Here is a 24,011-nt window from a genome sequence, read left to right as displayed (position 1 = left end):
GAGACGGGTGAGAAGGAACATCTCTACAAGCTCCCGGGCGGCTCGGGCTCCAGCAGCAGGGATGGTTTAAAGAGGACTGATGTTGATGTTGAGAACATCGCCTTCAAATCCCTGTGTACGATCCTGGCAAATCATCCCTGCAATCTAGATAATAATAAATATCTGGCTTCAAGAAGTCCTCTCTGTGTGTTTGTCCTTATTAATGTGAACAGTAATGGGTAGTGCCTGCAAGAATCCCCTTGTAGAGGACAAAAAAAAGTGTGCTTATACATAGCGTTATAGATTCCTTGTTAATGGTGGGATTGGAGTTCAGGAGCCTCTCGTGGTCAGGCTAACTTTGTTGGAACTCGGCTCCATCATTCATTGAATCAGATGGCTCATTCAACACAAAACCCACTGATATTGCCAACTACTTTAATGATTTTTTCATTGGCAAGATTAGAAAACGTAGACATGACATGCCAACAACTAATTCTGAACCTACACATCCATGCATAACTGACCAAATTATGAAAGACAAGCATTGTGGAGGTGAAAAAATGATTGTTGTCTATCAACAATGACAAGTCACCTGGGTCTGACAACTTGGATAGAAAATTACAGAGGATGATAGCCATCTTTTCAATTTAAGCCTACAGGAAAGTGTGTGCATTCAGGCCTGGAGGGAGGCAAAAGCCATTCCGCTTGCCAATAATAGCAAAGCACCCTTTACTGGCTCAAACAGCCAACCATCAGTATGTTACCACCCTTAATAAACTTTTGGAAAAAATTGTGTTTGATCAGATACAATGCTTTTTCACAGTAACAAATGAACAAAATGTTTTCAGCATGCTTATAGGGAAGGGCATTCAACATGTACAGCACTTACACAAATGACTGATGATTGGCTGAGAGAAATTGATAATAAAACGCTGCTCTGTTAGCCTTTAGTGCAGCTTTTGACATTATCGATCATCATTTGCTGCTGGAAAAACATGTGTGTTGTGGCTTTACATTCCCTGCTATATTGTGGATCGAGAGTTACCTGTCTAACAGAACAATGAGGGAGTTATTTAATGGAAACCTCTCCAACATAATCCAGGTAGAGTCAGGCATTCCCCAGAGCAGTTGTCTAGGCCCCTTACTTTTTTCAATTTTTACTAATGACCTGCCACTGGTTCTGAGTAAAGCCTGTGTGTCTATGTATGCTGATGACTCAACACTATACATGTCAGCTACCACAACAAGTGAAATCCCTGCAACACTTAACAAACAGCTGCAGTCAGTTTCAGAATGGGTGGCAAGAAATAAGTTAGTCCTAAAAACAAAAAAGCTAAGTATTTAGGAAAGATCATTCACTAAACCCTAAACCTCAACTAAATATTGTATTGAATAATGTGGAAATTGAGCAAGTTGAACTGTCAGGGTCAAAATATATTGATGCAACAGTAGCTAAGATGGGGAGATGTCTGTCCATAATAAAGCGCTGCTCTGCCTTCTTAACAATGCTATCAACAAGGCAGGTCCTACAGGCCCTGGTTTTGTTGCTTGTACCTGGACTGCTGTCCAGTCGTGTGGTCAGGTGCCACAAAGAGGGACAATTACAATTGTCCCAGAACAGGGCAGAACAGCTAGCCCTTAAATGTACACGGAGAGCTAACATTAACAATATGCATGTCAATCTCTCCTGGCTCAAAGTAGAGTATAGATTGACTTCATCACTACTTGTATTTGTGAGAAGTGACATGCTGAATGCACTGAGCTGTCTGTTTAAACTACTAGCACACAGCTCAGACACCCATGCATTCCCTACAAGACATGCCACCAGAGGTCTCTTCACAGTCCCCAAGTCCAGAACAGACTATGGGAGGCGCACAGTACTACATAGAGTCATAGACCCATACCCATAGGCCCAACAACCTGCCCGCTTGACCCTATCCCCTCCTCTCTTCTCCAGACCATTTCCGGAGACCTTCTCCCTTACCTCACCTCGCTCATCAACTCATCCTTGACCGCTGGCTACGTCCCTTCCGTCTTCAAGAGAGCGAGAGTTGCACCCTTCTGAAAAAACCTACACTCGATCCCTCCGATGTCAACAACTACAGACCAGTATCCCTTCTTTCTTTTTCTCTCCAAAACTCTTGAACGTGCCGTCCTTGGCCAGCTCTCCTGCTATCTCTCTCAGAATGACCTTCTTGATCCAAATCAGTCAGGTTTCAAGACTAGTCATTCAACTGAGACTGCTCTTCTCTGTGTCACGGAGGCGCTCCGCACTGCTAAAGCTAACTCTCTCTCCTCTGCTCTCATCCTTCTAGACCATCGGCTGCCTTTGATACTGTGAACCATCAGATCCTCCTCTCCACCCTCTCCGAGCTGGGCATCTCCGGCGCGGCCCACGCTTGGATTGCGTCCTACCTGACAGGTCGCTCCTACCAGGTGCGTGGCGAGAATCTGTCTCCGCACCACGTGCTCTCACCACTGGTGTCCCCCAGGGCTCTGTTCTAGGCCCTCTCCTATTCTCACTATACACCCAATCACTTGGCTCTGTCATACCTCACATGGTCTCTCCTATCATTGCTATGCAGACGACACACAATTAATCTCTCCTTTCCCCCTCTGATAACCAGGTGGTGAATCGCATCTCTGCATGTCTGGCAGACATATCAGTGTGGATGACGGATCACCACCTCAAGCTGAACCTCGGCAAGACGGAGCTGCTCTTCCTCCCGGGGAAGGACTGCCCGTTCCATGATCCGCCATCACGGTTGACAACTCCATTGTATCCTCCTCCAGATGCTAAGAACCTTGGCGTGATCCTGGACAACACCCTGTCGTTCTCAACTAACATCAAGGCGGTGACCCGTTCCTGTAGGTTCATGCTCTACAACATTCGCAGAGTACGACCCTGCCTCACGCAGGAAGCGGCGCAGGTCCTAATCCAGGCACTTGTCATCTCCCGTCTGGATTACTGCAACTCGCTGTTGGCTGGGCTCCCTGCCTGTGCCATTAAACCCTACAACTCATCCAGAACGCCGCAGCCCGTCTGGTGTTCAACTTTCCCAAGTTCTCTCACGTCACCCCGCTCCTCCGCTCTCTCCACTGGCTTCCAGTTGAAGCTCGCATCCGCTACAAGACCATGGTGCTTGCCTACGGAGCTGTGAGGGGAACGGCACCTCCGTACCTTCAGGCTCTGATCAGCCCTACACCCAAACAAGGGCACTGCGTTCATCCACCTCTGGCCTGCTCGCCTCCCTACCTCTGAGGAAGTACAGTTCCCGCTCAGCCCAGTCAAAACTGTTCGCTGCTCTGGCACCCCAATGGTGGAACAAACTCCCTCACGACGCCAGGTCAGCGGAGTCAATCACCACCTTCCGGAGACACCTGAAACCCCACCTCTTTAAGGAATACCTAGGATAGGATAAAGTAATCCTTCTAACCCCCTCCCCCCCTTAAAAGAGTTAGATGCACTATTGTAAAGTGGTTGTTCCACTGGATATCATAAGGTGAATGCACCAATTTGTAAGTCGCTCTGGATAAGAGCGTCTGCTAAATGACTTAAATGTAATGTAAATGTAAATAGACTACATGGAACTCTATTCCTGATAATAGAATTTATATGTTTAATTAATAATTAGAATATTCCACCCTGAAACCATATAATTGTATGAAATTGATTATAGTCAGTCAAATTATAATTAATGATGTGTGTAGTTTTAGTCAGAATTAGGGTAAAACAATATATCTGTACAATATATCTTTATAGTATCTTAAACACAGACTATCTGAGCAAAATTCGGTGCCGACCTGGCTAGCCTCTGGGAGATTTGAGAGAGAGCAGGGAGTACTTCTCACGGTCCCCCTAATCTTGGGGGAGGACAGGAAGTACTTCTCACGGTCTCCCTAATCTTTGTCGGCTGGGTAGTGATACAGTATGTGCGTAGGATACCTGCTGTTTGTGTGTGAAGGTATGTGCGCCAGGAGCCAGTATAAAATGGATGGTTTTGTCCAACGGAGGGGGACGTCCTCGTGAATAAACATTTTGGCTATTGTAGCTGGGACTGTCTGTTTCATTCAACCATAATCTTACAAATTCTGGGTTTCAGACTGAGCAGTTTAATTGAAGTTCAGTTTATGAACATTGAGAACATAATTCACGTAACAATTCCACATGAAGTAACTCATGTAAGCAGTAAAATCGAATTTAAAAAACAGATATAAATACACCTTGGCAGCAGCTAATGGGCATCCATCATAAATACAAATACAAATACAAACAGGCCTGTTGAGTTTGCAGACACCCAGCTGCTGGGTGTGTGTGTGTGTGTGTGTGTGTGTGTGTGTGTGTGTGTGTGTGTGTGTGTGTGTGTGTGTGTGTGTGTGTGTGTGTGTCCACATGTTTGTAAGACAAAAAGATGCTCAGTGACGACATAACACCTCCCAAATGGAGAAGACTTGGACAGGCTTCTTGGCGCCTCTCGTTGCCTTTGTTCAGTCTTTGCTGTTTGAGATGACAACAAGGCGACAGGGCTCCCTTTCTTCCATCCCATTCAAATCCAGCGCCAAGCCTATTACAGGACGTGTTAGACGTACGGGGAGCATTGTAGTGGATAAACCAAGGCAGATGGGAGAAGCTAAGTCCCAGGTTTGGAATAAACACTCCTTCGGAATGTTATGCCATGGTTTAGCAACAAGTTCTGTCGGTGTGAAAAAGGCAAGTGCTGAGCATTAGCGGTAAGTCACTGCTAAGAGCCATGCTAAGACCTATGTGTAAATAGTATCAGACTCACCAAAGTAGTGTACGTGCCTATGTTTACATGGATGTATGCACATACTATATGTATTACAAACTCAGCAAAAAAAGAAACGTCCTCACTGTCAACTGCGTTTATTTTCAGCAAACTTAACATGTGTAAATATTTGTATGAACATAACAAGATTCAACAACTGAGACATAAACTGAACAAGTTCCACAGACATGTGACTAACAGAAATTGAATAATGTGTTCCTGAACAAAGGGGGGTCAAAATCAAAAGTAACAGTCAATATCTGGTGGACTGCACCGTATTTGCCAGTTCTTGCTGTGAGATGTTACCCCACTCTTCCACCAAGGCACCTGCAAGTTCCCGGACATTTCTGGGGGGAATGGCCCTAGCCCTCACCCTCCGATCCAACGACTCGTCAGTGAAGAGCACTTTTTGCCAGTCCTGTCTGTTCCAGCGACGGTGGTTTTGTGCCCATAGGCAATGTTGTTGCCGTTGATGTCTGGTGAGGACCTGCCTTACAACAGGCCTACAAGCTCTTAGTCCAGCCTCTCTCAGCCTATTGCGGACAGTCTGAGCACTGATGGAGGGATTCTGGCGTTCCTGGTGTAACTCAGGCAGTTGTTGTTACCATCCTGTACCTGTCCCGCAGGTGTGATGTTCGGATGTACCGATCCTGTGCAGGTGTTGTTACACATGGTCTGCCACTGCGAGGACGATCAGCTGTCTGTCCTGTCTCCCTGTAGCGCTGTCTTAGGCGTCTCACAGTACGAACATTCCAATTTATTGCCCTGGCCACATCTACAGTCCTCATGCCTCCTTGCAGCATGCCTAAGGCACGTTCACGCAGATGAGCAGGGACCCTGGGCATCTTTATTTTGGTGTTTTTCAGAGTCAGTAGAAAGTCCTCTTTAGTGTCCTAAGGTTTCATAACTGTGACCTTAATTGCCTACCGTCTGTAAGCTGTTAGTGTCTTAACGACCGTTCCACAGGTTCATGTTCATTAATTGTTTATGATTCATTGAACATGCATGGAAAACAGTGTTTTAACCCTTTACAATGAAGATCTGTGAAGTTATTTGGATTTTTAAGAATTATCTTTGAAAGACAGGGTCCTGAAAAAGGGACGTTTCTTTTTTTGCTGAGTTTATATTCTATATTATGTATTATAACACCAACATGAATCATGCATTGTTATTTTCTGTGCACAGTTATTTGTTTATAAATGAGCAGAGGTGGAAAACAATTATTCTAAATTAAGACCGAGCATAGTCCTGTAATATGTTTTCTTCACATCAATGCATCTACACAAAAAAGTGTGTTCTGATAATATATCACTAAATACAATCACTATAATAATATATCACTCCGTAGGCCATGATCAGAAATTAATTAAGAACCCTTTTTAATTAACAAAAGCAAATTGGATTTTATTGTCGTTGTTCGCAGAGATACAGATAAAAAGGTGTTTCGATACAAGTAACAAAAGATGCTTCCAGCAGACCCACCATCATCATTCAGCCAGAACACATGTAATGTATTCAGTAATAGCACTACTCACAATGAGACTTCAAAGACAAGAGAGCATCTCAGGTACAGATGCTCCAGAGAGGCTTAACAAAAGCACCAGTGGTAATAACTATTAGGCTCTTAGACTGCACTAGACTGTACACCTGCCGCCATCCACAAATAACCAGTGTCCATTAGCTAAACAGGTTCCAACCAGACTTCTCCTTGTGTTCAGACTTCCCAGGCTAGGGGTCTATAAGGGCCGAGTAGCTACCGGCGACAATATGACATGATGCTAGGAGCTTGTTATAGTAAGGGTTATTTGATGTCAGAAGGAACCGAAGGGACCTATTTAAAACCCAGGGAAATGTGACTCTTTTAGATGAGGTCTGTTCAGTCGAACACAGGTTTTGGTCTGAATTGTATTTTTTTGTTATCATTTATCAGTTAATTAAATCATGGAATCATGCTAGAGGAGTTCATTTATATTTTGTGCCACATGTCTCTGCATTTTAATCAGATATCTCCCGAGACAAATGCCATCGACGTTACCAGCTTAATTAATTGTTAGCAGCATTTCAAGTAATGGCCGTATTGAAACGTATTTCAGAAATATTGGAAGAATATCAACCAAAATGACGAGCCTTTTAATAAAAAATTATAATCTTCCCAATCCTAGAGTGCATATCAACAGTGACCGAGAGTATCACGGGTAAAGTACAGCGAAATCCAACAGACACCATTTTCAGAATGGTGCAACTACTGTAACAGTAAAAGAGATGTCCAAAACCCAAACCTTTTCTTCATTTTCTGGGGAACACCTTCAAAACCTAATATAGTGCTATTCAGTTCAGTGTGTCATTGATCAAGGTTCGGTCTGAAAATTGAGGGATTTTCAGATTCATGTGGGTTCCATCTGACATTCTGAAAGGCTGAAGCATATCCACACAAAAACCATGCAGAGTCGTCGGGGGAAAATAATGGACTTTGTCAGCCACTCCTCTGGCCTCGCTGAGTGTGAGATGGACTGCTGGTGGTGGTTGTAGTGACTGCAGGGTGAGGTCGAGGGCAGGGCAAGGCCTTACCTTCCTGGACCGCCTGGAAAGGGTTGTTCCCGTCCACAAACTCCACGGAGATGGTGATCTTCTCCGTCTCCAGGATCTCGTTGTTGAGGTTGAGGTCCGCCACAGCCATGCGGAACACCTCGTCATCCTTCCTGGCAGACTCATCAAAGATGGCCCCTTCGGAAAGAGAAAGAAGGGAGGAGAGAGAGAGCAAGAGGGGGGAGAGAGGGAGGAAAGGGGAATGATAAGTGATCATCGTGTCTAAGGAAAGTCTCTTGGGCCTCATATTGTACGTGTGCCTAAACATCAATAGAGCAACAATCCATTTGCTGGGAAATAAGTAAGGTATGCCACAGTCAATGGGTGTATACAATACAGGAACATTCTACCTACATCCTGCAGGAATCCAAATAGAGCCAGTATCTCTTCTTTTGGCCTTGCATTTCCTCTCTGCTTGTTGCCTGCAGCAAATGAGCTAGTAATTGTTTACAACTGCTCACTGAAGCAATGCTAAATGCATTTTGCTGACCTGCAAATAGTCATCATTTAGAAATAGATTGCGTGTATGATACAGATTGGTGATTCATACAGTAAACTCACCAATTCGGAGCTAATCTCACATTTTGGGGCCGATTGCGGGTCAGTGTGATTTTTGGTCACCCTCTTCATAGACCTTCACAAAAATTACAGCAAGGTAACATCCTGAGGATTGCAGTAGCCTATGCTATGAACCACGTCAAGCGACAAAGTCAGTCCTTGGGACAATGTGCACTGGAGAGTGTCCCTCAAGTTAGACATTCCAATCCCATTGCCATCCCCTCATTTAGCAACAAGAACACTTTGTAAACGTGTCATCATGTTTGTTCATGTTACTGGCATTTTCAAGCGTCCTACTGCTAGACATGTCCAATCACACGCAGGTTAAGATTGTTTATTTATAATTTTAAGTACATTGGAAGAATCTCAATTGCATACTTCTCGCGTCCTCTCTCCTCTCTTCCTTCTCAAAACCCACTGGAGGAGAAGGTGTCAAACACACTTTGCAAATGTTGCTAATGATTGTTAATGTTTCCTAGCGTTTTCAAGCACATTCCTACTGCTAGACATGTCCCACTGCCTGAAATTTCAGCCTGGTTTGGTGGGATGGAGTTTTGCCCTTCCTGGTAACATAACCAGGTGGTAAATTAGTTGATAAACAAATAAGAGAGAGTTCCAAAACTCTAAGCCAATAACAGCTAGTTTTCAGTTTTTCCACTCAGACCACTCCCAGACTGTCCTAGCAAAATTCTTGCTTGAGAAATTGCTAAGAAGCAATTTTTGTTTCCTTTTACCATTTTTATTTAAACCAGTCACAGTAAGGTAGCCCACTTAATTGTTACCCAGAAATTATTTGATATTGAGATAAAAATGACTGCATTGGACCTTTAACTTTGGTTATTTAGAATTTAAGGTGCATTGTATCGCCAGCCTGTAGGCCTACTCACAACTGCATGTTGTTTGTGGACTAGTTTGGAGAACGAACACGCCTGTGAAGTCCACATACACTACCGGTCAAACTTTGACACATACTCATTCAAGGGTTTTTCTTCATTTTTACAATTTTCTACATTCTAGAATAATAGTGAAGACATCAAAACTATGAAATAACACATATGGAATCATGAAATAATCAAAAAAGTGTTAATCAAATCAAAATATGTTTTATATTGGAGATTCTTCATATAGCCACCCTTTGCCTTGATGACAGCTTTGCACACTCTTGGCATACTCTCAACCAGCTTCACCTGGAATGCTTTTCCAACAGTCTTGAAGGAATTCCCACATACGCTGAGCACTAGTTGGCTGCTTTTCCTTCACTCTGTCCAACTCATCCCAAACCATCTCAATTAGGTTGAGGTCAGGTGATTGTGGAGGCCAGGTCATCTGATGCAGCACTCCATCATTCTCCTTCTTGGTCAAATAGCCCTTACACAGCCTGGACGTGTGTTGGGTCATTGTCCTGTTGAAAACAAATGATAGTCCCACTAAGCCCAAACCAGATGGGTTGGCGGTTCGCTGCAGAACAAATAACACATTTTCACCGGTCTAATGTCCATTGCTCGTGTTTCTTGGCCCAAGCAAGTCTCTTCTTATTATTGGTGTCCTTTAGTAGTGGTTTCTTTGCAGCAATTCAACCATGAAGGCCTGATTCACGCAGTCTCCTCTGAACAGTTGATGTTGAGATGTGTCTGTTACTTGAACTCTGTGAAGCATTTATTTGAGCTGCAATTTCTGAGGCTGGTAACTCTAATGAACTTATCCTTTGCTGCAGAGGAAACTCTGGGTCTTCCATTCCTATGACGGTCCTCATGAGAGCCAGTTTCATCATAGCGCTTGATGGTTTTTGCGACTGGACTTGAAGAAACTTTCAAAGTTCTTGAAATATTCCGTATTGACTGACCTTCATGTCTTTGTTTTCTCTTTGCTTATTTGAGCTGTTCTTGCCATAATATGGACTTGGTCTTTTACCAAATAGGGCTATCTTCTGTATACCCCCCTACCTTGTCACAACACAACCGATTGTCTCAAACGCATTAAGAAGCAAATAAATTCCACAAGGCACACCTATTAATTGAAATGCATTCCAGGTGACTACCTCATGAAGTTGAGAGAATGCCAAAAGTGTGCAAAGCTGTCAACAAGGCGAAGGGTGGCTATTTGAAGAATCTCAAATATAAAATATATTTTGATTTGTTGAACACTTTTTGGGTTACTACATGATTCCATATGTGTTATTTCATAGTTTTGATGTCTTCACTATTATTCTACAATGTAGAAAATAGTCAAAATAAAGAAAAACCCTTGAATGAATAGCTGTTCTAAAACTTTTGACCGGAAGCGTAGTTAACCAACAGGTTCACGTGCACAGTAATCGTAATGTTCCATGTTGAAGGGTGTTTTCCCAATATATGTTGAATGTTATGAGATCGTGTCCTGATATGTTGAAATTAATTATGTAATGGCCATTGACCTAAATCAGAAATATTGGTTTTGGTGAGATATATTAATTGATGAAATACCTGTTTAGGTGCATTTTGGATTATTCCAGTGTTAGAAGTTGGGCTTTTAACCTGTTGGGGGCTGTGCTTTGGCAAAGTGGGTGGGGTTATATCCTTCCTGTTTGGCCCTGTCCGGGGGTATCATCGGATGGGGCCACAGTGTCTCCTGACCCCTCCTGTCTCAGCCTCCAGTATTTATGCTGCATTAGTTTGTGTCGGGGGGGCTAGGGTCAGTTTGTTATATCTGGAGTACTTCTCCTGTCTTATCCGGTGTCCTGTGTGAATTTAAGTATGCTCTCTCTAATTCTCTCTTTCTTTCTTTCTCTCTTTCGAGGACCTGAGCCCTAGGACCATGCCTCAGGACTACCTGGCATGATGACTCCTTGCTGTCCCCAGTCCACCTGGCCGTGCTGCTGCGTCAGTTTCAACTGTTCTGCCTGCGGCTATGGAACCCTGACCTGTTCAACGGACGTGCTACCTGTCCCAGACCTGCTGTTTTCAACTCTCTAGAGACTGCAGGAGTGGTAGAGATACTCTTAATGATCGGCTATGAAAAGCCAACTGACATTTACTCCTGAGGTGCTGACTTGATGCACCCTCGACAACTACTGTGATTATTATTATTTGACCATGCTGGTAATTTATGAACGTTTGAACATCTTGGCCATGTTCTGTTATAATCTCCACCCGGCACAGCCTGGTTCAAGGACTGGCCACCCCTCATAGCCTGGTTCCTCTCTAGGTTTCTTCCTAGGTTTTGGCGTTTCTAGTGAGTTTTTCCTAGCCACCGTGCTTCTACACCTGCATTGCTTGCTGTTTGGGGTTTTGGGCTGGATTTCTGTACAGCACTTTGAGATATCAGCTGATGTAAGAAGGGCTATATACATAAATACATTTGATTTGATTTCAGATTGCCCATTTCCTGAGAGCTTATTAGGCTAGAGTGATATGTTGTCCCAGGGCTCTCTAACTCAGCTGTGCGAGGAAATATTGACACAAAGTTATAGGTCTGACTAGTTTGAAAACGGTAGCTAGAAGCCAGCAGCTTCGGTGTATCAGCCATTTAGTTTGTTTGTTATTTTGCCAGTCAAATGTTTGCCAACGCATCATGTAAATTATATTAATGGTTCCAGCTTTATTGACCTTTTCTGCACCTGTAAATAAATACCACCATTTTGCACCTGAAGTCCACCTGACTGCTGACGCTTGGCACCCCTGAAAAGACCGTAGGGTCCACTATCTAACAAACATCAAGCGACAGTCTGTCCTAAAAAAAGACATCCACTGTATGATTGTTCGGTGTGTTGTCTTGTTTTCCTTGCATTGTCTTAAACGCCATGCAATATGAACGAGAAAAGACAAACAAAAATACAGTGCCCCATGAATAAATGGCCAAATAAAAGACACATTCCTTCATCTATTTAAGCTGCATTACCGATGCGACTCAAATGTGGTTCAGGGTGAATCTAAAGAAACCTTTCCCACAAAGAGGTCTGATTGAAACAGATCAAAGAATAGAATACCTATCCCTTTGAGAGCGTGGGGCATAGGCCTATACCATACAGGATGTCATTTAGCCCTCTGTGATGGGGGTGTTATGTCTGACTGGTTGTACAGTAGTATGGTAAATATACTATTAAATATCAGCGTTTACTGGGATGAAATCAAATGTGAGCTGGTGGTCGGTTGTGAAATCGCCTGGTAAAGACAGTGCTTTCAAAGCCCTGCAGAACTCTGTCAGACAAGACAAATCTCCCTCCCAACCAGCAGCAACGTACTCACTTTGTCTCCAATCCTCCGCAAAAATAATAGCTCTTTTATCTGGGCCCCAGAATTGAGTTGCCATAGAAACAAAACTCAAGGTGGAGACTTCAAAACACGCTTTAAAGCTGCATATCGCACCGGTGGCGGTGTGAAATGCTATAGAGGGGGACAATATTTTCCCTCAATGTCCCTCAATGTTCCCTTAACTGAAACCATCAGATATTTAAATGGTAGAATAATTCAAACATCTTAATGGAAATAAATTACTGGTGGGGGTTGATTTTAAGGCCTTTCCACCTGTGATTAGTTTTCATTTCCGTGAGTGATTCATGATCCATTGATGATGATTAAGTGCATCGAGCCTTTATACCCATAGAAACATGAATTAGGAATGAGCTCATCCATATATATTCATCAAATATGATTAATCAAAATAGTATGAATAATCAACGGACAGAGTCTCCAAACATACAAATGAGCTTTTGAAGGTCGGCATTGGAATCCACTGAATTTAATATAAATAAATAATAATAACTTGTTTACTTTCTACTGACCTTCAAACACAACTTAAATCACTGAGCTTGTTAAATTATGATATTTGCTATCTCTCTCTTCATTTGTCTCCTAATGTTCCCCAGATGGGAAATAATGAGTGATTCTACATCTGATCTCAGAGCTGTGACCAGATACGTTATCAAGGGATGGTAGACCATACTAGTCTGTGCACACTGGCACCTGCCAGCAGCTGCAAACTCATACAAAGCACATAGCAAAAGAGAGCAGAAGGTCAAGGCCCCACTGTGCACATTATGGCCATTGTCACATTGATTAATGTCTCCAAGCTCTCTCTAGTGGAGAAAAAGTGAAGATTATAAAAAATAAAAAAATTGTGCACGTGTGTGTGTGTGTGTGTGGACGCAGGCCTGGCGGACTGCACTGGTATGATGTGGATGGCAGCACTGCGTGCTGATTTACAAGCAGCCTTCCTCCTGCTCTAAACTCTTCTCCAGCATGGCTCCTCCAGCTCTTGGACAATTGGATTGTGAGGAAAAGGCAAACGTCACAACATATATCAGAGGAGACGATAAAGGCATTGCATCTAGCTTTACACCGATGCACCAAGGGCAACAGGGCTCAAATGCACAATATGTAATCATTGCTATTTCCACAACAGCTATTTTGGATTGGAGGCAGAATACATTCATTTTGTGAAATGCTATTGATTCCTGAGTGCTTTAAACATGTATCTGATATTCCTGTTGTTGTTTACTATGGTTTCCTGACGAATATCCAGTTTGTCAGTTAGTCCAATTACGTCTCCAGTAGCAGGTTCCTGCTGACTTCCCTTTTATGAAACAACACTTACAGTGGGGAGAACAAGTATTTGATACACTGCCGATTTTGCAGGTTTTCCTACTTACAAAGCATGTAGAGGTCTGTAATTTTTATCATAGGTACACTTCAACTGTGAGAGACGGAATCTAAAACAAAAATCCAGAAAATCACATTGTATGATTTTTAAATAATTAATTTGCATTTTATTGCATGACATAAGTATTTGATCACCTACCAACCAGTAAGAATTCCGMCTCTCACAGACCTGTTAGTTTTTCTTTAAGAAGCCCTCCTGTTCTCCACTCATTACCTGTATTAACTGCACCTGTTTGAACTCGTTACCTGTATAAAAGACACCTGTCCACACACTCAATCAAACAGATTCTAACCTCTCCACAATGGCCAAGACCAGAGAGCTGTGTAAGGACATCAGGGATAAAATTGTAGACCTGCACAAGGCTGGGATGGGCTACAGGACAATAGGCAAGCAGCTTGGTGAGAAGGAAACAACTGTTGGCGCAATTATTAGAAAATGGAAGAAGTTCAAGATGACGGTCAATCACCCTCGGTCTGGGGCTCCATGCAAGATTTCACCTCGTGGGGCATCAATGATCATGAGGAAGGTGAGGGATCAGCCCTAGACTACACGGCAGGACCTGGTCAATGACATGAAGAGAGCTGGGACCACAGTCTCAAAGAAAACCATTAGTAACACACTACGCCGTCATGGATTAAAATCCTGCAGCGCACGCAAGGTCCCCCTGCTTAAGCCAGTGCATGTCCAGGCCTGTCTGAAGTTTGCCAATGACCATCTGGATGATCCAGAGGAGGAATGGGAGAAGGTCATGTGGTCTGATGAGACAAAAATAGAGCTTTTTGGTCTAACTCAACTGCGTGTTTGGAGGAAGAAGAAGTTGAGTACAACCCCAAGAACACCATCCCAACCGTGAAGCATGGAGGTGGAAACATCATTCTTTGGGGATGCTTTTCTGCAAAGGGGACAGGACGACTGCACCGTATTGAGGGGAGGATGGATGGGGCATGTATCGCGAGATCTTGGCCAACAACCTCCTTCCCTCAGTAAGAGCATTGAAGATGGGTCGGTGCTGGGTCTTCCAGCATGACAACGACACGAAGCACACAGCCATGGCAACTAAGGAGTGGCTCCTAAGAGCATCTCAAGGTCCTGGAGTGGCCTAGCCAGTCTCCAGACCTGAACCCAATAGAAAATCTTTGGAGGGAGCTGAAAGTCCGTATTGCCCAGCGACAGCCCCGAAACCTGAAGGATCTGGAGAAGATCTGTAGGGAGGAGTGGGCCAAAATCCCTGCTGCAGTGTGTGCAAACCTAGTCAAGAACTACAGGAAACGTATGATCTCTTGTAATTGCAAACAAAGGTTTCTGTACCAAATATTAAGTTCTGCTTTTCTGATGTATCAAATACTTATGTCATGCAATAAAATGCAAATTAATTACTTAAAAATCATACAATGTGATTTTCTGGATTTTTGTTTTAGATTCCGTCTCTCATAGTTGAAGTGTACTTATGATAAAAATTACAGACCTCTACATGCTTTGTAAGTAGGAAAACCTGCAAAATCGGCAGTGTATCAAATACTTGTTCTCCCCACTGTATCGTTTGGCCTTTATTCTGTTGAATGAAAAGTACACATTGTTAAAATACACACTGAGAGAATCAACATGAGTTCCGTTTTAACTACAGCAAATCACCCAACAGAACAGAGGCTCTTTTCCAATTTCCAGCACTATTATTTCACAACGTCAATAGAGCTCACATAATTAGCCTGTGTATTTAGACTAAATAATTGAGCATTAATGAGCAATTGTCTGGACGGGAATGACTTCACTTACAATAAGAGTTGAGGGAGTGTGAAGGAAGCTTGTTCTCTCCTGACAGGGTTAGACTTGGAAACAGACTTGTCAGCCTTGTAGTGTCCAGACCAGTTAGAAGATGACTGTGCAGTTGGATAGGAAAAGACACGTCTCTCAGGCTGTCCAAGCAGAGGCAGGATTCACAAGGTTATTTAAGTGGTGGCAGAGAAGATGGAGAGTTATTAGCTCTAATTGCACATCATTCCTATATAGGCTATACCTGTATACTGAATCAATCTCTCTCTTTCTCTCTCTGAAGCCAACTTGCAATACTCCACTAAGATACAGAAGAATATCTCTCCCTACACTGGTCTCCACAGCCTAGTATGGGCTGATTGTGACGGAGCAGCCCCATGGCGGTTCTGGCTATAATGATGATAATGGAAGAGCTTTTGATGACAATGACAATGACAGAGGGGAGGGAACCGCCCTCCTTGATAGCAATTGAAGGCTCATGACCATACAGGAGAGCATATATCCAACACGCAGGTGATGTATGGTCCTGTGTTATGATGAAAGCAAGATTGAGACAGCGTGGGTGATGATTATGAAGAATTAGTATGCTTTTGCCGGGGGGAGTGGATGGAGTCGTGGTGTTTAGGGGAGGCCTGTGAGTGCACATGTGAGGGCGGTCAGATTTACGGCCCATGCCTTGTCTGAAAGAAGGACGTGGCAGCTGACACCTGGGAGACAAGGGTGATTAATTGGCTCCGGGAGGCCCAGGGGAGAGCAGTAATCGTCTGATAGAATGTGATAGAAAACGGCAACACACCGCCATGTTTATCATGCCGTAATAACTCCACGTCTCATTGGTCGGCCCCAGCCACCTCTCATCATCACTACTCCGCCGCATACAAACACAGAGCCCTCTTTAATTTCTACCTCTGATGAGACTGGCTAGGTGTCCACCCCTGCACCAGGCAGGCAGAGTCACAGAGCTTATCACAGAGCTCCACTATGTGTGACTCTGTGCTAGCAGGAATATAATGGTGTGTGGGCAGTGGTGAGTGAGTTCACAGCAGCCACTGTCAGTAGGGAACTATGTGTTCCTGAAATAGACTAAGGAGAAGGCATGTCAATTCTCATACAGCAGGAAGGAGACTAAATCTTACGGTAGGACTAAGTGACAAAAATATCCGCGTGTACGTGGGTATCAGCAATCTGCTTCTGTGAAATCTATTACCGCCTTTGTGTAAAATTGAAATGATGCCGAGGACATGGTTTGTACTGTGAAATCCACATGTGCCATTTTCCCTTCTCCTGCTGGCTGAATACACACTTTCATGATTATCATGGTAATAAATGTCTTCATCATTAACGCGGCGGCGAAGCTGCCAGCCAGCTCCCTGGCTTTGCTGAGCCAATCTAAAGCCTCTCCATGGCTGTCCCTCACCTTCCCCGGCTGTGGGGACACCTTCTCCCTGACATTTAATAAAAGTGGGCTTAAATGGGGCTACTGGATGCCTCAGACGTATGGGGCCTGGGAGGGCAAGTTCCCCATTAGATTGGGGTCATTTTATATTCAACCTTTATTTAACCAGGGGAAACCCATTGAGACCAGGGTCTCATTGTCAAGGTGCCCTGGGAACAATAAACCAACATGATCAGTCTCAAAACAACACTATCAATTTACAATTTCACATTTTCAACAAATAAAAATGTAAAAATGACAGAAAATGTCACATCAATCAAGACACAGATGCTTGGGGTGTTGCTGGATTTGTACCACCTGGGTGGGTACAGGCGTCATGTGGAGTGTACCCCTTGCCACACACACACACACACGAACGTGGACATGCACACACACATACACACGCCGCTTCATGCCATTTCAGATGGTGTTGGGGTGTTTGGTTAACATCTGCCTAAAACAGCACAGTAGGCTCAAAGTTAATATATAACTTAAGCTAGCACATCACATTCTGAGAACCATATGTTTCCTAGAGCTTGGTGAGAGCGTGGTTGTCCTGTGGTTATTTTGCATACAACCTTCCCAACCTTAAATAAAGGTTAAATCAAATTAAAATAAAAAGTACCGGGAAGGGTGCAGGATACCCAACGGTCTGAGAACCATATGTGTCTTAGGTTGGAATTTCAGTACTTCAGCATAACCTGTAGAAAACGTTAAAGTCATTTTCTCCGATTGTTTAGAGAACTTTAAGAAACAACATTGCTCTGTGGGAATTTCAGTACTTCCGCATAATATATTCCGCAGGTTAAAAAACATATACATTCCATTCTCAGCAGCAACAAAACTCTCTCTATCCTCTATCTTGGTAAGTGTGTTCAGGTGTGTTGGCCACATCCACTAATTGGCCACACCTGATCTTAATGAGTGCTTGTTTCCTTTGAAATGGGGTCTGTTTGAATAGACTAAAATGAACAGCTTTGTATAAGTTAAAAAAACATGACATGCTATCTCCATCCTGGTGACGCAGTGGACTAATTCCATGGATAGAGCGGCAGAAGATCATAGATTCAAATCTCATTGAGGCTGTGCTACAATAAAAAAAGAAAGAAATGTGTTTGCATGATTAATGCCTAAGCAAATGAATGTCCATGTGTCCTATCTGTGCTTGGAGTACAACACAGTTAACCTAAGCTAGCAGTGTTACTAAAACATGTTCTCAGAAAGTTTTTTGATTACCTTAAATAATCTATCATTTCTGTTCTCAGAGTGTTAACAATACCTCCCAGGAAAACTTTCAAGTCAGAACAGAAAACATTTTCACTTCCGTTCTCAGACAGGAAACTTATGGCTTCGTTACAAGAACCAATGGGAAACCAAAGATGTACGTTCCCACAACTACCAAGGAACCAAATGTGTCAGCTGGGTTAGAATCACTGGGCTTGAAGTCAGTTGAAAACCCATAACTCTGTAATTAATATCTCTATTTGAATAGCCATTAACATCTTTCCAGAGGTCAGTGTGTGTAGAAAGCATCGTTAATGAGCGCCAATGATAATGACGATGTCAATATTTCCAGATGTTTCGCGCTCATCCGGCTGAGTGGAGTGTGGGAAGGGAATTAGTGCAGAGTGTTATGGTGCTTGACACTAATGGAATGCGGAGCCAATTGTGAAGGCTAACACACAACGTGGCCCTCATCACAGGGGGTTGTCACACAGCATGAGAACGGGAGAGAGAGAGAGAGAGCAGTACACAGATAGGATGCACAATGTCTGTAATAATAACCACAATGCAGTCTAAATGAAAGATCATACTAATATCAAACTCTCACTAATGACAATCAAAGGTTAGGTTACAAAAGTGTAGTCAACATATCCCTCTAGTAGTATTTGTATGTGTTACCCCATACCCCAAATAGCAATTCCTCCGTACACCAAGTATAGGGTGCCCACTCAATGTCAATAAAACATGGGTAAAGTAAGAGATTAAAAAAATACATGCCTCAAAACCTACTTAGACAGACACTGCCACTTGGTGCACTCCGGTCATTTTCAGACCTGATGTAGACAGATCTAGCCATTTCCTCCCAGGTAGGCAGTCTATTCCTCAGGGTGCTCCATCAGCACTGCAAGCCTTTCAGGGAGCAGGCCGTCCAAGAGCAGTCTGACCTTACAGAGATGGGGACTAGCTAGCTAGTCTGGAGTCTGGAGCGGTGGCAGCCCAGATGTCTGCTAGCAGCTAGTTTAAATTTAAAACCCTGCGACTCAGCAGAACATAACAAACCAAGCCTGTTGTTTTATTCATCACTGCAGCAAACTTGGTGGCCTGGAGGATGGAGCCAAGTGCTACTGTATGTAGGCCTATGAGTCTCAATAAAACACACTTTGCTTGCTTAGAGAATACTGTGTATATGGTGTCTTTGTGGGTTAACTTAAGCAATTTTTCTATGTAAGACCTACTTTGCACTACGACTTAGGGTCGTTTTTTAGACAGAGGTTGTGTGGTAAGTGGACCTATTCTACAGATACAGACACAGAATCCACCAGTAACTTCAATCCAAATCATTTTCAGGAAAAAATTAAACTACTATTAAACTACTATTAGACTATTATAACCCCCACTGACATTTGAAGTCAGTGACAAAAACCACACAGAAGCCTCGCATTACCATTCCTAGCATAAGCCAGCCTTCAGATCATTTTCCAGAGACACTTAATATAGATTAATAAGCATTGCACAAAGCCACATTGGGGAGAATGGAATTTGTTCTCTTAAATTCCCCTTCAATAATTTATGGATTAATGATACGATGTGGATAAGCACACATAAAAATAACCAGATACAGTATTTATTTCCTCATTTCGGAGGATTTCAAGAGCAGTCATCTACGCATATGAGCTGGAAAATTGCATATAAAATTCCAATCTGCTTTAACAATCTGTTCAGCTCTCACTGTCATTTCAATTTGCTCTTTTTTGGTTTGCTTTGATATTCCCCAACCAACACTTTTCAGTTAAATGAGAAGAGTTTGATGTGGGGTGAAGTCATTGTGTTACAAATGGGCTGTACATTCAATTCTGTCGTTTTATCAAACACACAAACCTACACCTGTTGCAAGAATCTTGAGGAGAAAACTGAAGTGAAGAGGATGCAGACACTCTTGGAGGACAATGGAACTTGGATGATAAAAATGCTTCTTTATCATCTTCCATTGTCCTCCAACAGTGGCTGCATATCCTCTTCACTTCAATCACAAATGACTCACACATCCCCAAACAATCATTCCTCTTTCCACACTTGTGCCTATTTGTTACTGAGAGAAAGATACACGAATTTATATTCTCCAACATTTTCTCCAAATATTGGACAGCAGAATTCACTAATTGTGCAGAAGCACATCATGGTCATGGTCCCACTCGGTACTGTCCACTACTAATCTCCTTTGCTCAGGACTTGGTCCCACTCTGCTCAATTGCAAAGGACCCAGAGCCTGCTGAACTTGGTGCCAAGTTCCCTAAACCCTATTCTCCAAGGGAAACAAATGGTTCCTTGTTCTGTCTTGTTGTTGTTTTTGCTTACCTTTTGAGAAGGAGAACAAACATCACAACATAAATACATTTTCTCTGTGCTCTCTTGGCTCCCTAAACAGAGTCACTCTAATTAGGTAATTAACGAGGATTAAGGAAACTGAACCGCTCGAATCAAACATTTAATTAGAAAACTACACGGATACTCTCGTCTTTTGTCTGACGGAGTACCAAGGATCGCTGCCATGTCTCTCGGACAAACTGTTTCTGTCTCTCCCCATACTGGTCATCTTTAAAGAGTCCTTACTTAGCAATGCCAAAACTGATCCATCTTGTCTAAGCCTTGTAAGCCTTGTGGGTTGAACCTATTACCTTTCTATAGATTAAAGCATTGCTGAATACCTGCAACTGTTTACTAGAACAAATGTTAAAGGGCACATTTTCAAGCTTCAGGCCTATCACATCAACTATGAATGTGTTACATTATTCATTATAAAAATGGTCTGAATGTCTTATGAAGGACAGCAAAGGACATCCCATGATGACCAAGAATTGTGTTCCATGACTCTGGCTCATACAGCTGGTTACGCCGCTTAATGCAGAGATGGGAGACAACAAAAGATGCTGTGAAAATCTCTTGTGTACAGATCAGACAACCGGAAGAACTTTTGTGCAAATGTATACATGTTTTTCCTTTGAAGAGGGAAATGTAATCCTTGAATGATTAAAATCCTGTGGAGAGTATTCCATTTTAAAGACATTAATGGGGTGAAACTATTGTAAGAGCCTGGATAAGTACTCCACTCTCATCTCAAGCAGTGGCATTTCAAGACAATGGATGCTACCCCTGTACTGGTTCCTCAGCCGACACAAGCTTGCACCGGACCTCACAAAAAGACTGCAGTTTGCTCAAATACAATTGCACAGGAAAATCTGTATTGAGAATCCTTTAATGGACCATCTGCTTGTAGCAATTACAGTTGAAGTTGGAAGTTTACATACACCTTAGCCAAATACATTTAAACTCAGTTTTTCATAATTCCTGACATTTAATCCTAGTAAAAATTCCCTGTCTTAGGTCAGTTAGGGTCACCACTTTTATTTTAAGAATGTGAAATGTCAGAATAATAGTAGAGAGAATGATTTATTTCAGCTTTTATTTCTTTCATCACATTCCCAGTGGGTCAGAAGTTTACATACACTCAATTAGTATTTGGTAGCAATGATTTTAAATTGTTTAACTTGAGTCAAATGTTTCGGGTAGCCTTCCACAAGCTTCAATAAGTTGGGTTAATTTTGGCCCATTCCTCCTGGCAGAGCTGGTGTAACTGAGTCAGGTTTGTAGGCCTCCTTGCTCGCACACGCTTTTTCAGTTCTGCCCACAAACCTTCTATAGGGTTGAGGTCAGGGCTTTGTGATGGCCACTCCAATACCTTGACTTTGATGTCCTTAAGCCATTTTGCCCACAACTTTGGAAGTATGCTTGGGGTCATTGTCCATTTGGAAGACCCATTTGCGACCAAGCTTTAACTTCCTGACTGATGTTTCCCAGCAGGGAGCGTCTAACAAACAACAACAGACTTTCCCAGATGAGATCAGTCAAAACGTTAAGGGGCCATGCATATCAATAGTTCCAGTGTTTTCACTGTAGATACTGTATTGATCAAGCATTGACTTTGTCTAGCTTAGTCTAGCTTCACCAAAAGCAGCAAAGGATGGCATGTGTGTATATTTGGCTTCAAAACAGTGATCAGACGGGCTATAATGAGCGTGTTGGGCTCAGCGATGCTTTCAAAGCCTTGCCATGCGGCACACATGCTCTTCTGTACCCCCCTGGATTACTGAGGACACTGTGCTCTATTTGGACCATCACATCTGYGGGGGGGGGGGGGGGGATCTAAGAACAAAACCTTATGATGTCTGGAGATACTACAGAACTGCAAGTCAGATCATAGTGCACTTTCAAACGGGGCTAGTTCTGTCATGAAACACCACTGCCATGTGCCTGTGAAGACAGCACAGGCCCACATAGTTAACCTTTTCTTTGAGCACTGTGAACTGCAGTATTTCTAATATCCTAATGAATGCAACTCTTCAAATGTTTCTCAAAGGATCACACTATTGAGAGGCACATTTGTGGAAAACATACTGTACAGATAATGTATTCATGCCAGCTATGGTACCCTCCCATCAGATCTAGACGTGCTCCTACATCTATACTGTATCTGAGGTCTAAGCTCTTTGTAATGTGAGCGGAGTGTGCCATATTTCGTATGGAAGACAGGGGAGAGATAACAGCCCATTCAATCTGGCCCGAGGTTTCAGTAAAAAAAAATATATATATTATTTTGGGTTAAAAAAAACACTCCAGGCCACGATTGAACGTCTAAAACTAGATAGAAAGTATGTCGAAATTATAATGGACCGATACATTTTCAAATAACTGCCCTTTTTCTGCCCTGAAAATTGCATTTGAGGAACAAATCTTTCCGAAAATAAATTGAAATCCTGACGTGGCCCTTAAGCAAAAATGATTGCCCACCCCTGGCCTAGACTCTCTCCAAAACTGACAGCATACATGGAATACATTGAAACATATTACCCGAGTGTTTCTTTCTCAACCCATCTGACATGGCAATGAGAAAGACGATTCCAGTACGATTCTCTATGAACAGATTCTAAAAAGCCCTTATAGCAATGTCCTTTAGTCCTAGTCCTGCAGACCCCACGGGGTGCAGGCTTTTGTTTCAGCCCATCATTAATTAACACACCTTATTTAACTCGTCAACTAATCATCAAGTCTTTGACAAGTTGAATCCGGTGTGACTGGGCTGGTACAAAATCCTGCACACCCTGTGGATCTCCCTCCCCTGTGGTAATCTCTCAACTGTGTTTTCAGCAAAGGAACATACTGTATATTGGATTATTCTCAAAATATGATTAAAAAAAATCACTCAGCCACGGCGAGCTATTCAAACGATACCTAAGCCATATGACCTTCATAAACAAAGCAATCTCCTGTGTGTTACTACTGCACTAAATTGCATTGTCATTGACGTGACTATTCCTGTGTTCTTTCCTTTTCGTAGCGTGTTTTACCTTGCCACCCCCAGGCCCCGACACGATATACATATTCTGCCCCCACTTTAATCTGTCTGATTTAAATAGGATTTACACTCGACAGTTCTTCAAACACGCACAAACTCACACAGACACACACACAGACACACACCCACCCACACATCTGGTTTACTTAAGCAGGATGCCAGAGAACAGAAAATGTGTACCTACAGTGAGGGAAAAAAGTATTTGATCCCCTGCTGATTTTGTACGTTTGCCCACTGACAAAGAAATGATCAGTCTATAATTTTAATGGTAGGTTTATTTGAACAGTGAGAGACAGAATATCAACAAAAAAATCCAGAAAAACGCATGTCAAAAATGTTATGAATTGATTTGCATTTTAATGAGGGAAATAAGTATTTGACCCCTCTGCAAAACATGACTTAGTACTTGGTGGCAAAACCCTTGTTGGCAATCACAGAGGTCAGACGTTTCTTGTAGTTGGCCACCAGGTTTGCACACATCTCAGGAGGGATTTTGTCCCACTCCTCTTTGCAGATCTTCTTCAAGTCATTAAGGTTTCGAGGCTGACGTTTGGCAACTCAAACCTTCAGCTCCCTCCACAGATTTTCTATGGGATTAAGGTCTGGAGACACGCTAGGCCACTCC

The 24,011-nt window shown here is 42.8% G+C and overlaps 1 protein-coding gene across 1 annotated transcript in view; it reads right to left on the bottom strand.

The window, feature by feature from the left end:
* Window positions 1–6,148: 6,148 nt before the first annotated feature.
* LOC111957536 (glutamate receptor ionotropic, delta-2-like) overlaps window positions 6,149–24,011 on the bottom strand; it is an 86,976-nt gene continuing 69,113 nt past the window's right edge. The window contains exon 2 of the mRNA XM_023978389.1: window positions 6,149–7,490. Coding sequence (XP_023834157.1) covers window positions 7,240–7,490 — 251 coding nt within the window. The 3' untranslated portion in view covers window positions 6,149–7,239. The remainder of the gene's footprint in view (window positions 7,491–24,011) is intronic.

This window comes from Salvelinus sp. IW2-2015, linkage group LG33, assembly GCF_002910315.2.
Source record: "Salvelinus sp. IW2-2015 linkage group LG33, ASM291031v2, whole genome shotgun sequence".
Taxonomy (NCBI): Eukaryota; Metazoa; Chordata; class Actinopteri; order Salmoniformes; family Salmonidae; genus Salvelinus; species Salvelinus sp. IW2-2015.
This window is presented reverse-complemented; position numbering and strand designations above follow the sequence as displayed.